The sequence below is a fragment of the Cetorhinus maximus genome, chromosome 9 (genome assembly GCF_964194155.1).
Source record: "Cetorhinus maximus chromosome 9, sCetMax3.hap1.1, whole genome shotgun sequence".
NCBI classification, from domain to species: domain Eukaryota; kingdom Metazoa; phylum Chordata; class Chondrichthyes; order Lamniformes; family Cetorhinidae; genus Cetorhinus; species Cetorhinus maximus.
In genome coordinates this window covers 87,178,570-87,195,445 of record NC_135887.1, presented here as the reverse complement: position 1 = coordinate 87,195,445, position 16,876 = coordinate 87,178,570, and the positions used below count along the sequence as shown (strand labels likewise).

At 43.4% G+C, this 16,876-nt stretch overlaps 1 protein-coding gene across 1 annotated transcript in view; it reads right to left on the bottom strand.

Annotated features, from left to right (window-relative positions):
* LOC144684799 (uncharacterized) overlaps positions 1-12,698 on the bottom strand; it is a 97,828-nt gene extending 85,130 nt beyond the window's left edge. Inside the window, exons 1-4 of the mRNA XM_078549033.1 lie at positions 12,606-12,698; positions 9,701-9,780; positions 8,603-8,701; positions 4,988-5,079 (exon numbers count right to left, since the gene is read on the bottom strand). Of these exons, the coding sequence (XP_078405159.1) occupies positions 4,988-5,079; positions 8,603-8,701; positions 9,701-9,780; positions 12,606-12,621 (287 nt within the window). The 5' untranslated portion in view covers positions 12,622-12,698. The remainder of the gene's footprint in view (positions 1-4,987; positions 5,080-8,602; positions 8,702-9,700; positions 9,781-12,605) is intronic.
* Between the last annotated feature and the right edge of the window lie 4,178 nt (positions 12,699-16,876).

Sequence of the window (16,876 nt, the reverse complement as noted above, 5' to 3'; positions counted from 1 at the left end):
ACTCCATTTGAATTAGTTTGGGGGCACCAAGTGTGAGGGCCTCTGAAACTAATCAGGGAGAGGTTTTTAGAACAGAAGGAAGAAGTCACCAGGTTAGATTACCTAACAGTTTTCCAGGAACGACCACATGAAAGCTTGTGATGTGGCCAGAGAATACTTAAAAATCTCCCACACAGCTATGAAGAAACAGGCAGACAAATATGCCAGGGCCTGAACTTTTCAGCCAGGAAACTGTGGCTGGGATTTTCCGTGCCTGCCGGCATCGGGCCTGTTTGGTGCCATGAGTGGACAATATGGCGCGATGGATTTCACAACGGCGTGAAACCAGTTCATGATTGTCCGCTTTGCCCGCCAATGGCAGAGAACGCGGCCCACCATCGGATGTCAGGAACCTCATTGTAATACATCAGCATATCATTAAGTCTGCCCGCCGGTATCGCCGCGCTCCTCCCCCACTGGATCATCTGCCCACGTCAGGAAAGCACTTCAGTGTAGAACACATCCTGACCACTGTGGCATGCAGAAGTTGGGACTTACCCGCCAGAGCTTTGCTCACATCGCAGATATCTGAGGAGCAGAAATGCGGAAGCCTGACACCAACGGCACACAGGAGGAATGTCCATGGCTTGCTGGGTGGATTCTCAAGGACACAGTTCCGCTGCAAAGCAGCGCACCAAAGTTGAATAGTCACTGTTGATGCTCACAACGGGTGATGGTTGAGGGGTTGGGAGAGGAAAGCTTAGGATCAGTTGGGAGCGGAAGAAGTGTCGGGGGGGTGGGGAGAGGTTGGGAGTTGGGGAATGAAGGTATCAGGATGGGGTGAGGTTGGGGGGAGAATGAAGGTGACTGGATGCGGTGAGGTTGGGAGGGGGGGAATGAAGATGTCGGGAGGGGGAGGTTGGGAGGTAGGTGTAAGGGGGGGGGGGGTGGAAGGTGAAAGTGAAGGAATGCGAAGAAGGGAGGGTGTCCAGGAGGAGGAACAGGTGTGGAGAGGGGAGGGAGTAAGGGTGGAGGAAGAAGTGAGGGTGAAGGAAGAAGTGAGGCTGGAGGAAGGAGTCGGGAGGGGGGAGGGACTAAGGGTGGCAGAAGACGTAAGGGTGGGAGGAGTCAGGAAGGCAGGAGGGGCGGTTAGGGTGTGGGGAGGGGTTCTGGGGCGAAGGACTTCCAGGGAGGGGAGGAACAGGGCCCGGGAAGGGAGGGGGGGGGGGGGGTGTGAGGGGTCACCGGGGGGGGGGGGGCGGGGGGGGGTGGCTGCGGAGGTGGGGGAAGGGCTGCGGGGGCAGGGAAGGGAAGGGCTGCGGAGTGGGGAAGAGCAGCGGTAGATAAAGCAGCCTACATTACAAAGATAGATTTACTCAAGGGACACTAGCAAGCTCCCCTGGCAGCCCATGAAAAGGAAATCTCCACCTTCAGAACTCCGGTTGGGTTATATCAGTGTCGAGTCATGCCATTTGGACTCCGAAATACCCCAGCCATCTTTCAAAAGCTGTCAAACCAGGTAGTGGCTGGCTTATCCAATTGCATAGTGTACCTAGATGACATCCAAGTGTACAGTGACACACTTAGAGCAACTGGAAACCCTCTTCCAGAAAGTACAGTCAGGTGACCTGGTCAATCTCGCAAAGAGCGAGTTCGCTAAGGCTCAGGTGACCTATCTAGGACACAATGTATCAAGGACAAGTACTGCCCAGAGCCGCAAAGGTACAAGCTGTAGCACAGTTCCCCATTGCCACAATGAAACAGGAAATCATGAAGTTCTTGGGGATGTGTGGGTTCTGCTGCAAGTTCATCCCAAACTTCAGCGCAGTAGCCACCCCAGACAGACCTACTACAGAAAAAAGCAAAGGTGGCATGGACTGAGAAATGCCAGACAGCTATCGAACATCCAAAAGCCATTTTAATAGGCAAGCCTGTGCTTGCAACTCCAGACTTTAACCAAGTATTTAAAGTAGCCATCAATGCAAAAGACATCAGGGTATATATAGGCTGTCCTCCTCCAGGAAGACAAATCAGGGATAGAGAGGCCAATCGGGTACATCTCCAAAAAACTAAACAAGCATTAGAAACGGTACTCCACAGTGGAGAAGGAAACCCTTGGGTTATTACTGGCTCTCAAACACTTTGGGATATATGTCTGAAATGGACAAAGAGCGACCAAAGTCTATACTGACCACAACCCTTTAACCTTTGTGGAAAAGTTTAATCCACAGAATGTCATGTTATTCTGTTGGAGTTTGTTTCTCCAACCGTACCACCTAAGAATCGCCCACTTTGCCGGGGAATCAAATGTGATCCCAGGCACCTGTCCCAAACTTAGAGATCTGGTTAGAACTGAAGAGGTAATATTAAACAAGGCTAGGAGAATGAGTGTGTGTGTGTATGTATATGTGTGTGTGTGTGTATGTGTGTGGTGTTTTATATTTCCACCCCACTTGTAACAAAATGAGAATGAATCGCATTTAATTCATGCTGTAGGGGAAGTGACACAAAAAGCCAATTACAGCCACAAATTACTTATAGGCATATTGAACTTTTTAAGGAAGAAGTATGCGTTTCTAAAGAAATACAAGCAAGGTCACTGTGCAAAAGATGACTGATAATGTAAGGTGACCACTTTCTGGAAAATTCCTATGTGGATTATACTGACAGATCTGTCCTGAGAGAACATGGAATGTTGCACCTGAAAAGGTGTCATGGTCTCCTTCAAGCAGAGACACTTGAAAGGGAGATAGGAAAGATGCAAAAGACTGAACTTTAATCTCCTGTGGTTGCAGAGACAAAGACTGATTATTACTTCTCAGCAGTCATCTAAAATCCATCTCCTGTTGATTTATATCTCAGGATGTGTAACATGGTCAAAATTAAACAAAAACAGATTCTGGGTGCAAGGCATGGTTTTTTCCCCCCTTACAGGAATATACTGGGAAAAACGAGTTAAAAAGCTAGCTGCAGAGCAGTGCAGTGTGTAGCTGATGTGCTATGTGTGTGACAGCAAGGAGACCAACTAGTCACCCCTGCAGTTGCAGGCAAAGTCTCTCTCACTCTCTCTGTTGCTGGAAGAAAGGCTCAGCAGGAGCCACAGTCAAAAAGGAAATAGGACAGCTTCTTCAGCTGTACTGCAGAACCATGTGACTCCAAACCAACTGCGAAACTGCCAAAGTTAGCTCTACCGGAATCACCCAACTTAATGGCCGCAACTTTTTGCCACCTATGCTTCAAAGGCAAGCCAAAGACTGATTTGTATATCTTTTTAAACCTTTATTTGGACTCTTAACTTCTCATTTCTGATCTGTGTACGTATGTTGCGTTTTAATTATTTTTCTCGGGTTTTTAGTACTAATAAACTTACTCTTTCTTTGACTCAAGAAAGCCTGATTAAATTGGCTCCTTCTAAAAAAAATAAATATATTTGGACTGGAAAAAGGTATCTACAGGGGAAGGGATCCCTTTTAATTGAACCTTGTTGCGACCAACCAGGGGGTATGAATAAATAAGGAGAGCAAGCTTATTCCTCCTCACCTAGAAGCATAACAAAATCAGGGTCCCATTTGGGAAGTTAACAAATTGGTGGGCTTCGCCTGGGGACTGGTTGTAACAGTACAGACCAGAGATTGAACATGAAAGCTAAGCTTCAAGCTTTCCTGCCATAAAAAGCTCAGTAGCTTCTGTGTGCCTTTATACACTGAACCTTTTGGGGAGCTCAACACATGAGTTTTTATAAAGACGTGGAACATTCAAATGGATGGTGTCACACTGGAACAAGTAGATAAGTTTATCTATTTAGGACAAATGATAACTGAGGATGATTGATGCAATGCCAAAATTGGAAGGATTGAGGTAACCAAAAGTAATTTTGTGAAGGTGAATGATGCGTTAACAAGGTAAAAACTCATATGCTACATTCTATCCATTTTCATGTATGCCTCAGAAGCTTGGACAACGAAGAAAGATCTCTGGAAGAAAATAGAGGGCTTTGAAATATGGATGCTAAGACGTGCTAAAAAATCCATATAAAAACCATAAAAGGAGATGGTGATGCTATGGTTATTTCACTTGATTAGTAATCCAGAGGCCCAGGCTAATGCTCTAGGGCCATGGGTTCAAATCCCACCATAGCAGCTGATGGAATTTAAGTTCAATTAATAAAAAAACTGGGATTGAAAGTTAGTTTCATGGTCACCACTACTGAGACTATCATTGATTATCGTAAAAACCCAACCAGTTCATTAATGTCCTTTAGGGAAGGGACTCTTTCATCCTTACCTGGTCTGACCTACATGAGACTCCAGATCCACAGCAAAGTGGTTGGCTCTTAACTGCCCTCTGACTGGCCTAGCAAGCCACTCAGCTCAAGGGCAATTCGGGATAGGCAACAAATGCTGCCTTTGCCAGCGGCGCCACATCCCAGAATAAAAAAAGACCAATGAAGTGGTGCTTGAAATTGCAACTAACAAAAGAACTCTAAAAAAGAACATCCAGAAAACAAAATCTTACTTTTTCTGCCATTTGGTCAGAGCTGAAAAGCTACAGAAAAGCTACAGAGATCTCTTCTAGGAGGCAAAGTGAAGGACAAGTGAAGGACCCAGGTGTAGTTGGATGAAGGGCGGTTGCACTTGGATGTGTGAGGATGGCATAAGACAGATGAGCATGACATACTATGACAGCAGCTACAATCAGCAGCATCCAGGAAGATTCATGGTTCAAGGGACCACCCACACTTTACTTGGTGGTCTCTTGTCTTTTTTACTGAGAAGTCTAGATGAAGGATCAAGAGTCAATGTGCAAGACACCAGATTAGGAGAGAAGGTAAGGTACATTAGGAAGTAGTAGTTAACCAATGCCAAGCTTGCGTTTTAAAAGTTTCTATGAGAACGAGGAGGCAGCTGACAGTAGTTAGGATCAGTACAGTTTTGAGTCCTTGGGAAAGAATGAGATTGAGTAGGAGATGGTGCAATGAGCTTGACCTCAGTTTGGGTATTTGCAATACCTGCGGAAAAGCCGCCCTGTGGTAATGACCAAATGGGCTAAGAGGCTGGTGGGAAGGGCATGGTTCATCAGTTGATCTTTGAAATCCAGAAGCTGTTGGAAAACCAGAGAGAGAAGCAATGAATAACTGATACTGACTTATGCTCCATAATGGTGAGGTGGGTGGGGGTGGGGGGGTCAAGTCCATTTAGTAAGATTCAAAAATTTAAGCCCCAATTTTCTGACACCAGTGGCATTGATAGGTCTGTGCCAGTTGTTAGCATCACTGAATTTTGCATGGCTGGCCTCTTCTAATTCCTTGTGTAAAAAACACACACAAGTGCCCTGGCTAGCAGGATGTTTAGGGTGGGAAATTTAGCCAGGTCATTGGTCCCAAATGTTTGCCATTAAATAGGAGCTTTTTTTTGTTTGTCTGAACTAAGCCTTTTCTGGCAAGAATAATGGAGCTGAGGATGAAAACAGTTCCTTTTGATGATGGAGCCTTAGACATCCAGCAGTAGTGGGTGCAACATAGGTGGTGGCTTTATTTCATGGAGATGGTCACCCTGCATTCAAAGCAGAGGTTAAACTGCTTAAACTAGAGGTTGTGGTTACAGGGAATAGAGTCTTCCAAAGAGGAGGACACTTAGAGGTTATCAGGAGGCATGCTAAAGTAACTGTAGCCATCCACGTGTGCACACATTATTTTACTCTAGCAGCATAATTCACAAGGCACAAACCAGAATTTGGAGCTACAGAACTTTCAGCCAGGTAGGATTCAAAGGTTGGAGGTAACTGAATCAGATAGCCAGCTAACAGACAAACCTATTTCATGTTAAGCAAGTAAATAAACAGTATTCATTACAAACATTAGCAGCAATTTTCTTGTGTCTGTCCCTGGGAGCAATGGGTCACCTTAGTGAAGCAAATATAGGAAAATTGATAAGCACACACCTATAAAGAAGATGCCTAATTTTCCAATATTTGTTGTGCCCCTGGATCAGCTAGACACAGGTCCAGGTAAAACACTTCTTTATTATTGCAGTCATTACAACTTTTACTGTTTTCTTTGAAATGTGTAAACAACAAAGATGCTTCTCCTAAACTCCTGCTCAAGTTGATCCTTGAAAGATTACCACAAGCCACTGATTTATTTCACTCCCTTTTTTGGCTTCAGACAGACTGCTAATCTGAGCCTAAATTGCCCAATAAATCCACAATTTAAAGAATGTAGATACAGAGCTGAAAATCAAAGGCACTATAAATAATCTTCAGCGATGCTTCTCTCACAGTCCCAACCCATGCCTTCACACCAGATACAGATGTCGATCAAAACCACTACTCTAGAATGTAAATCTTTCATTTGTCTGTAATTGAATGGAATGGCTTGATCCATAGAATCATAGAATTCTTACAGCACAGGGGAGGCCATTCAACCCGGCTTTATACAAGAGCAACTCAACTCCACCCCCCTGCCTTTTCCCTATAGTCCTGCAAATGTTTTCTCTTCAGATAATTATCCAATTCTCTATTGAAAGCCAGGATTGAATCTGTCTCCACCACACTCTCCGGCAGCGCATTCCAGATTCTAACCACTCACTGCGTAATAAAGCTTTTCCTAAAGCCACCTTTAGTTGTTTTTCTATTCACCCTAAATCTGTGTCCTCTGGTTCTCGACCTTTCCGCCAACTGGAACAGTTTCTCCCCATCTACTCTGTCCAGACTCATGATTTTGAACAACTTTGATCAAATCTTCTCTCAATCTTCCCTTCTCTAAGGAGAACTGCCCAGTTTTTCCAATCTGTCCATGTAATTGAAGTCCCCCATCCTTGAAACCATTGATGATGGAGCCTTAGACATCCAGCAGTAGTGGGTGCAACATAGGTGGTGGCTTTATTTCATGGAGATGGTCACCCTGCATTCAAAGCAGAGGTTAAACTGCTTAAACTCTCAAATGCCTCCAAATTCCTCCTAAAATGTGGTACCCAGAGTTGGACACAATACTCCAGGTGAGGCCAAACCAGTGTTTTATAAAGGTTTACCATAACTTCCTTGCTTTTGCACTCTATAAAGCCCAACATCCCATATGCTTTAATAACCTCTTTCTCAACCTGCCCTGCCATTTTCAATGATTTATTCACATATACCCTCGGCTCCTGCATCTCCTTTAGAAGTGTAACCTTTGTTTTATATTGCCTCTCCTCATTCTTATCTAAATGTGTCACTCCACACTTCTCTATATCAAATTTCATCTGCCACATGTCCGCCCATTTCACCATTCTGTCTATGTCCTCTTGCAGATTATCACTGCCCTCCTCACAGTTCACAATACTTCCAAGGTTTGTGACATCTGCAAATTTTAAAATTGTGCCCTCATTTATCTGTGTCAAATACTTTGAATGTGTCATGTCTCCATCCAGGTATAAACTGAGCAACTAACTTGTGCGTACCAAGGAAATTAGGAAACAACTCTTCACGCAAAGGGTGATAGAAGTTTAACACTCTCTTCCGCAAATGGCAACTGATGTTAGATCAATTCTTAATTTTTAAACCCGAGATTGATAAATTTTTGTAAGCCAAAGGTTTTAATAGGTTATGGGGCAATGGCAAGTATGTAACGCTTCTGGACAATCAGCCACAAATGGTGGAACAGGCTCGAGGGGCTAAATGGCCTACTCCTGTTCCTATGTTTCTGTAAGGAATTCCTCAGCAACGCATATTTTTTACCTTGCCCTGATATGCAAAATTTAGTCACACTGCAATACAAATTCCCTACAGTTTGCAGAAAACAGATAGCCATTACTGAGTCTTAAACCTGTGTGAGTACTGTGGCCAATGATAAAGTAACAAGTAAATCATCTAACAGAAACCAAGAAAGCTTCATTTTTGTTACAATGGACATGTACCTCTCTTACAGTCTACTGACCCCTTGTTGAGGCATGGTTCTGATGATGATGAATTCCAGTATGTAGAATTAGGTCGATATGAGGTTTCAATTTTCCTTTAATATGGAGGAGATCTTTTTGTCTTCTGTGTCAACAAAATACAGGGTTTCATCCATCTCTTCAGACACAATGGCCAATCTTTATGTATGACTGCAGGGTGATGATTGTAATGTGGCTATTCAACAGAGGCAGAGCATCACTGGACCTAACTCAACATATACAAAAACACATTTTCCAGAGGAGCCACTGGATAACGTTCACAGTAGCTGAGGTGCTAAATGCGCCATGTGGTGTGATACTGAGGCATACAGACCAGGAAGATCACATGGTCAACCTCCTGTATGTGCTGAAATAGCTGATATGAGCCAGAGCAGCAGTTTGAGGAGCAGTAATTGATTCCAATGTCCTTGAACTAGAGAAAGGAACTTCAGCCCCAGTTCCCCCTGTTGATCACTAGAAACTGTACACACAGCACAGTTAAATGAGGGCACTATCAAATTCAGTTCTGATGTCCTCCACAGTCAAATTAATTGCAAACAATCAGCCATCCAGTTACCTCAGCAAGAGTGAGGAGAGTGGGAGAAAACTTACACAAAAAATGTTACAGCTCTGTATAGGGCTCTAAAATTAAAAGACAAATCTCAGACATACGTTTTGTGAAGAAACTGTGAATTATAGAATTGCAGGCGTACCTCAGTGATGCTACTCTGCAGTAGTGCCAGTGATGATAGGATAGTGTCACACAAAGCCTCAAACAGTGTGCAATCCTTTGCCTCCACCATCCTTGCATCCTTCCAAGAAAACAGAAAACAGGTTTTAACACCATCACTGTCTCATTCAAACTGAGGACTCCCATTTAGGTAGAGTCTCATGTTCAGAATCCATTTTCATGAAGCAGTCTCACCTTCAGCATCCACTGGATGCTGAAGGTGAAATTGCTTCATGAAAGGAAGCCTCCTCAACAGGAAGCCTCTTTATCAAGCTGTCTTTTAAGGACACAGTGTGACCAATAGAACTTCTCCTTTGTTGGAAAATTGGCTTCTAGTCTGCCTCCATTTGTCTCCACTTCAGGCATCACCAGAATATGTACCTTCTATAGTCACATGCAACCCATTGACAACTCTCACCCTTCTCCTTCCTCCCGCTGAAGATATTCCTTTCCTTTAGTGGCCTCATCTGGGGGTTTACTAGGGTCAGGTCAATCACTACACCCAAATTGTGGGGAAGGGGAGGAAGTGGAAGAACCAGGGAAGAAATATGGCAGGGCAGGTAATTGAGGGAGGAAGAAAACAGATGCTAATAACTGGGGGAAGAAACAGAGCAGATAACTGGGAACAGACAGATGAGAGAGTGTTAGAAAGGTATCAACCAGGGGAAGGAGAGGAAACATAGAAAGGAGAATAACAACTGGGAGAGGGCAACAAAAGAGACGAGAGTGAGTCATTCAGTGAATGGTGGAGACATTTCACGGAGGATGTGAGGATGCTTAAAACCATTTAAAATTATTTTTAAAAATTTGCAATACTGCATGGTAAAACTATGATTTTTGAAAACTGGCACAGAAAAATTCCAACTCTCAAGGAGCTGGTGTTAAAACATGAATTTTACTCAAAGGATAGACAGCATGAGAATTTCAGCTTTGTGCATAGATAGTACCAGGGAAACTTAATGGTATGTCAGTGAGACAGCTTTAATCTTTGTGCTGGCTTTAACCTCTGGCCTGCTGTGCACTGTTCTGCAATTTGGTGAAAATGGACGTGCGATCAGACACAGACTGGGCTACATTGTACCTCTTCTGCAGTCCTTTTTGTCTCTTTGTTTTCCCCCTCTTCTCCATTCCTGGACAGCAGGTCTGCAGAATCAACATTACCTGCAGCATCAGAAGGAAAATAATCACCACAATAATGACCACCCAGAATGGAGCCACATCAGCAGTTTGAATATTCCTAAATCACCTGTGTTGTTTTATTTCACCCTAAGGTAACAAATGAGATGTAACTTGTAAATACTGAACAGAATTGTTAATTACCGAGTACTATTTCATGTTAAGTCATGAAGCTCAAAAAAAGATATATTCAGAGATGTCAGAAAGCGCTTCTTCACAAAGGCTGATTGAGACGTGAAGTGGTTTGCTGAGTAGGCTAGTGGGGGCAAAACCCTCTAGAACCATTCAAAAGACAGTTTCTAAGGAAGGTGAGCAAAGAGCTCTACGGTTCTCTCACATCTGTACCTATCTGAGAAAGTGACTGATCCATAAGTTTGGCATTCTTTGCTTTTCCCAACTTTAGTCCTCTGCCAACTGAAAGTACTAGCTCTTGCTGTGGTTTATTTGTACAAAGCATCCTCTGGTACCTCACTCAGCTGATTATTCTTCATATGTGAGTTTAGACAGAGGATGTTAGCAGGTTATTCAATTGAGATATGCATTACAATTGAGCCTGATGCTGTCCTCACCCAATGTCTGCACCTTAAATTTTCCAAGAAGGGGTAACTGGATGGCTATTCATATACAGGAACATTTGCTGAGGGGTGCAGATGGGGAATGGAGGCTATTTTAAAAAAAGCAAGAATTCCCTGGATAGCCCACTCAAAAGTCAGACCATCTGAGCCAATACCAAACAAATTATAATACCTTGGGTTAACTGGAAACTTCAGGCAAGGGAGAGTGAAGTCAGATAATGAGCCATTTCTAAATACACTGTGCTTGTCTTGTCTGGGAGTTATGCATGGGAAAAAGGACCCAAAAGGGCAAAGTGAGAATTTGAAGTAAACAACGAAACAGACTGTCAGAAGTTATGTTCTGGCAAAAAGCTACAGAAAGAGCTAAGATTCCAATCCAAAAATTAGAATGGGCCTTTCAGGTTTCCAAAATGGTACTCAAAAGTATCTTCTTAACATATAACCAACATGCAGCATTAGTAGTTTTCCCAAGTTACCTCCCTCCAATGACCTCTGGTTTGGGTCACCATGCATCCAGTTTCCAAATGGACAATCTGATTTCTGAGTGAGCATTCTCGAAATGTAAACCAAACACAAAAACAAGTTTTGTTTTAAAACAAAACTTGTAGTTCTCCTGTGACAAGTCAAAGGTTGCAAAATGTAGGTCATGGATTGTTGGGAGGGGGTGGGGGCAGTGTTGTTGGGCACATGGTCACTGGAGGGATCTGGAAAGAAATTGGTGTGTTCATAAATGGGGGTGAGTAATTTTGATTGACTTAAATTTTCTAGAAAGTTTACAATATTTATGAGGAAATTCACAATATCAGGGCATTCATTGATTTATATCTTTTCAGGGCCATTATACCATGTAAAACACAATGGATCAGATTTTCCTCTATTTACACCAAGGCGCAGCACATGAAGATAATGTGGACATGGAGGATTGCACACCCGCAACAAGTATGCACATTGTCCTATCCTGCCTCCCCAAATTTCTTCCAAGAGATGCATCTGGACTCATTTATACAATTTATTATAATTTATGCCCAAACACAAACAGAGGAAAATTCACCCCAATGTGTTATTCTGCTGCGGCATTGTTAGTCTATGTCAATTTAAGGCTAACAAATTTAGCTGGTAAAGAAGTCCATTCAAAGGTTAAGGCTCAACATCTTGCCTTGCTTGCAATTAACTATCTTTAGATATTGTGGCTCTGGTATTTTTGGCCTACTTCTTTTTCCGTCACCCAGATCTCGATTGTCTGGAAATTCTCACCTTTATCAATCAGACGTATTTCCCACAATTGAGTGAAGAGGCTCATACCAACTAATGGACTACAACTTTCAGAATGCACCATACATTGCAGCTTAAATTCCTTCAAATTCAGATGAAGCAACCTGCCTTCTGCATCCAATGAAAACTGCTATATCTGAGGAAGGGCATTTAATCCCTTCCTAACGACACTGTGGGTGTATCTACACTACATGGACTGCAGCAGTTCAAAAAGGCAGCTCACCACCACCTTCTCAAGGGCAATTAGTGGTGGGTAATAAATGTTGGCCTAGCCAATGATGCCCACATCCCATTAATTGATACGATTTTTTCTGATTAGCAGTAAAACTCATCATTCACGCAGTATGTCGGGGCTTGTTGATTGTATGCCCCAACCTGTACGCTGTGTTCAGTAATCGAAGAGGACGAACAGTCCAAAATCCAGGAAGGTAATTATTAATAAATAATAAAGATAAATGTGGATTTAGTTTTTCGTATAAAACGCACAAAATAAATTAAACTTGAGCTATTTGAACTCTCTGAGATACCTTTGACAGACAAACGATACAATTAACAAGGGGTTGTTCATTTACGTAACTACAGCATATAACCAACACAAATGGTCGCTTAGGGAAAGGAGGACGCTTGACACCCATGAAACCTATAGTCCTACTGAAACACTCAGGGCAGAAAGCAGTTCCATTCTGGTGGAGTCAGTGCCTGACCCTTGGAGAACAAACAGGGAATACTCCTACCTTCCCATTACCCCACCTCCCCCCCAAAAACTTCCTCTTCCTCCTCCTCACCTTTCCTTAAACACTTCCCCGTTAATAATATTTCAAGAATATAGTTGGAGAATTGATCCGTTCCTCAGCTGTCGTCAGTAACACTACATTGTGAACTCTGCCCGACAGTCAGCAGCCTTTTCTAATCTTCTTAAACCTCTTCCCTCAGCAGCAGCATACGGCTACTGTCCTTTCTTACCCGCGGCGCTCTCCATATCCAGCCTGACTTCCTCGCTCTGCTGTACGCGGTCCCTGGTTGCCCAGCGACCGGTGATTGGAGACCTGTGGTCCTCCTGGCCTGCAGGTGGCGCACTAGCGCTGTGTGTGTGCTCCCTGGTTGCCCAGCGACCGGTGATTGGAGGCCTGTGGTCCTCCCAGCCTGCAGGTGATGCACTAGCGGCGGAGGAGCCATTCGCTCTAAATTGTCCTGAAGATCCAACCAGAAGGGGTGTGAAGACTCCTACTGGCTTCCTTGTGGGTAAACACCTTTCTTAAAAATGTACACGGCCCAGGATGAGCTTGTTCAGATAATATCATACCAACTGTGTGTTTTTCAAGCTTTCACACAATTATGATTATTCCTCAAGTTGTTAGTTTTGTTTTGAAATTCTAAAATGGTGATTCATCTTTTGCAGCATTTGATCATGGTCTCGAGCACCCCTCGGCTTCCCCAAAGAAAGGTGACCAGTTTGTGATTGTAGAAAATATATAATAGACGACCTTGCATCCACGGGGAATGCGCCAGAAGTATTAACCTGACCTCCTTTCTCTTTGCAGTTATTGATCTCTGAATTTCTAGAATTTTCCTTTTTTTTGAGTTGAATCTACATTGGCTTTGTTTTCCTTCACCATTGCTCCTCTTCTTTCTGGCTCTTTTTATTCAATGTAACTGCTTCTTGCTTTCTCTTCAGATGAGTCCAGTTATTCACCGCAGCAAGGTAGCTTTCTGCCCTTTTACCCCCAGAGAGCAGAAAGAGGATGGTTATGGAAGGAAAATATATAGTGGAGATAAAAAGAAAGGAAGGAACATTAGGACTGGATTGGAAGTGTGGAGGGGAATCAGGAAAGTGAAAGCGTACTGACGGCTAAAAGTATTATTGGGAGCAAGTCCGAATTTACTGCAACCTGACGACTGCACAGTAATCATTTGTAAGATATTCCATAGTGGATACAGAAAGGAAAGCAATGAGGGCCAGGAGCAAGCAAACGACTGCAGCTACTTCTGGGAGCTCAGGGCCAAGTGGAAAGCTCAGAAGGTCAAGCACTGTCACTCAAAATGTTAGGATAGAAAATGTAGATTAAAGGGGTGATTAACAAACGCTTAACATTCTAGAAGAAATATTGCATGGTGTTACTATACCACATGGATTGCAGTAGTTCAAGAAGGCAGCTCACCACCACCTTCTCAAGGGCAATTAGGGATCGGCAATAAATGCTGGCCGAGATAGCATCACCCACGTCCCATGAATGAATAGGAAAAAATGTGGGTGTTTTTTGTGTCACCATTTGCCATTTGCAATTTCACAACCTTAATCTGGGTGAGCTGAGAAGGAAACTTTTTTTTGTTGAATTTCTGCTAATTGGTCACCTATTGTACTGGACATGATAATGCAAGGCCTGAGGCACAGTAAATTGCAGTTCTGCTTTTCAATCCTGGACACACCCTTGCTGCTGTCACTTGAGCTGTGGGAGGGAATGTTCTCCTGTCCTACTGGTCCACATACCAAAAACGACATGGCTCTATAATCATAGAAGTTTATGGCACAAAAGGTGATATTTAGCCCACCGCGTCCGTACCAGCTTTGAAAAGGTTATTCAGCCTTATTGCATTTTGCAACTCTTCGTCCATAGCCTTGCAGGTTATAACACTTCAGTTTCATATCCAAGTACTTTTTAAATGCGATGAGGGTTTCTACCTCTGACATCTGTTCAGGCAGTGAATTTCAGAACGCTACCACCCTCTGAGGAACAAAAAATCTCAACTGTCCTCTAATCATTCTACAATTACTCTAAATCTGTCTCCTGATTATTACCTCTCTACTAAGGAAAATATGTCCTTTCTATCCACTCTATCTAGACCCCTCACAATTTTGTACATCTCAATTAAATCTCCCCTCGGCCTCCTCTATACCAAAGAAAATAACCCCAGACTATCCAGTCTTTCCTCATACATAAAACTTTCCAGTCCCAAAACATCCTCATAAATCTCCTCTGTACCTTCACTAATGCAGTCACATCCTTCCTGTAATATGATGACCAGATCTGTATAGTGTTAAGCTATGGCCTAACTAGTCTTTTATATAGTTCTAGCATAGCCTCTCTGCTCTTGTATTCTATACAGTTGATAATAAAGTGTTCCACATGCCTTCTTATGTTATGGCTATGTTTTCCTTCTAGTTCTGTAAGCTGATTGATTGCAGCTGAACGTACTAGAAAGCAAAGTGGGACTGAGAATTGTACAGATACCATTTTTATCATATAGGCAGGCAGGTGAATAAGACTGAATATCTCTTGTATGCCAATTCCCATCAATTCATTAAGACCATAAGACATAGGAGCAGAAATTAGGCCATTCAGCTCATCGGGTCTGCTCCGCCATTCAATCATGGCTGATAAGTTTCTCAACCCCATTCTCCCGCCTTCTCCCCATAACCTTTGATCCCCTTACCAATCAAGAACCTATCTATCTCGGTCTTAAATACACTCAATGACCTGGCCTCCACAGCCTTCTGTGGCAATGAATTCCATAGATTCACCACTCTCTAGCTAAAGAAGTTTCTCCTCATCTCTGTTCTAAAAGGCCTTCCCTTAACTCTGAGGCTGTGCCCTCGGGTCCTAGTCTCTTCTACTAATGGAAACATCTTCCCCACGTCCACTCTATCCGGGCCTCTCAGTATTCTGTAAGTTTCAATCAGATCCCCCCCTCATTCTTCTAAACTCCATCGAGTATAGACCCAGAGTCCTCAAACCTTCCTCATATGTTGAGCCTTTCATTCCTGGGATTATTCTCACGAACCTCCTCTGGACCCTCTCCAGGGCCAGCACATCCTTCCTGAGATACGGGGCCCAAAATTGCTCACAATATTCTAAATGTGGTCTGACCAGAGCCTTATAAAGCCTCAGCAGCACATCCCTGCTTTTATATTCTAGTCCTCTCGAAATAAATGCCAACATTGCATTTGCCTTCCTAACTACCGACTCAATCTGCAAGTTAACCTTAAGAGAATCCTGAACTAGGACTTCCAAGTCCCTTTGCACTCCAGACTTCTGAATTCTCTCCCCATTTAGAAAATAGTCTATGCCTCTATTCTTCCTACCAAAGTGCATGACTTCACACTTTCCCGCGTTGTATTCCATCTACCACTTCTTTGCGCATTCTTCTAACCTGTCCAAATCCTTCTGCAGCCTCCCCGCCTCCTCAATACTACCTGTCCCTCCACCTATCTTTGTATCATCTGCAAACTTAGCCAGGATGCCCTCAGTTCCTTTATCTAGATCATTAATGTATAAAGTGAAAAGTTGTGGTCCCAACACTGACCCCTGCGGAGCTCCACTAGCCATCGGCCGCCATCCTGAGAAGGACCCCCTTATCCCCACTCTCTGCCTCCTGCCAGACAACCAATCTTCTATCCATGCTAGTACCTTGCCTCTAACACCATGGGCTCTTATCTTACTGAGCAGCCTCCTGTGCGGCATCTTGTCAAAGGCCTTCTGGAAGTCCAAGTAGATAACATCCATTGGCTCTCCTTTATCTAACCTACTCATTACCTCCTCAAAGAATTCTAATAGATTTGTCAGGCATGACCTCCCCTTGATGAAACCATGCTGACTTTGCCCGATTTTACCATGCACTTCCAAGTATTCTGAAATCTTATCCTTAATAATGGACTCTAAAGTCTTACCAATGACTGAGGTCAGGCTAATCGGCCTGTAATTTCCTGTCTTTTGCCTCACTCCCTTCTTAAACAGGGGAGTTACATTAGCGATTTTCCAGTCCTCTGGACCCTCCCTGACTCCAGTGATTCCTGAAAGATCACCACTAACGCCTCCACTATCTCTTCAGCTATCTCCTTCAGAACTCTGGGGTGTAATCCATCTGGTCCAGGTGATTTATCCACCTTCAGACCTTTCAGTTTTCCTAGCACCTTCTCCTTGGTAATGGCCACCATACTCACCTCTGCCCCCCGACTCTCTTGAACTTTGGGGATGTCACTTGTGTCTTCCACTGTGAAGACTGACGCAAAGTACCTATTCAGTTCCTCCGCCATTTCTTTGTTCCCCACTACTACTTCTCCAGCATCATTTTCCAGTGGCCCGATGTCCACTTTTGTCTCTCTCTTACCCTTTATATATCTAAAAAAACTCTTGCAATCTTCTTTTATATTACTGGCTAGTTTACCCAAGTTAAGCAATAACTAGTAACATGCAGAGTTTGGAGTAAACTCTTACGTGTTTTAAGCACAGAATATA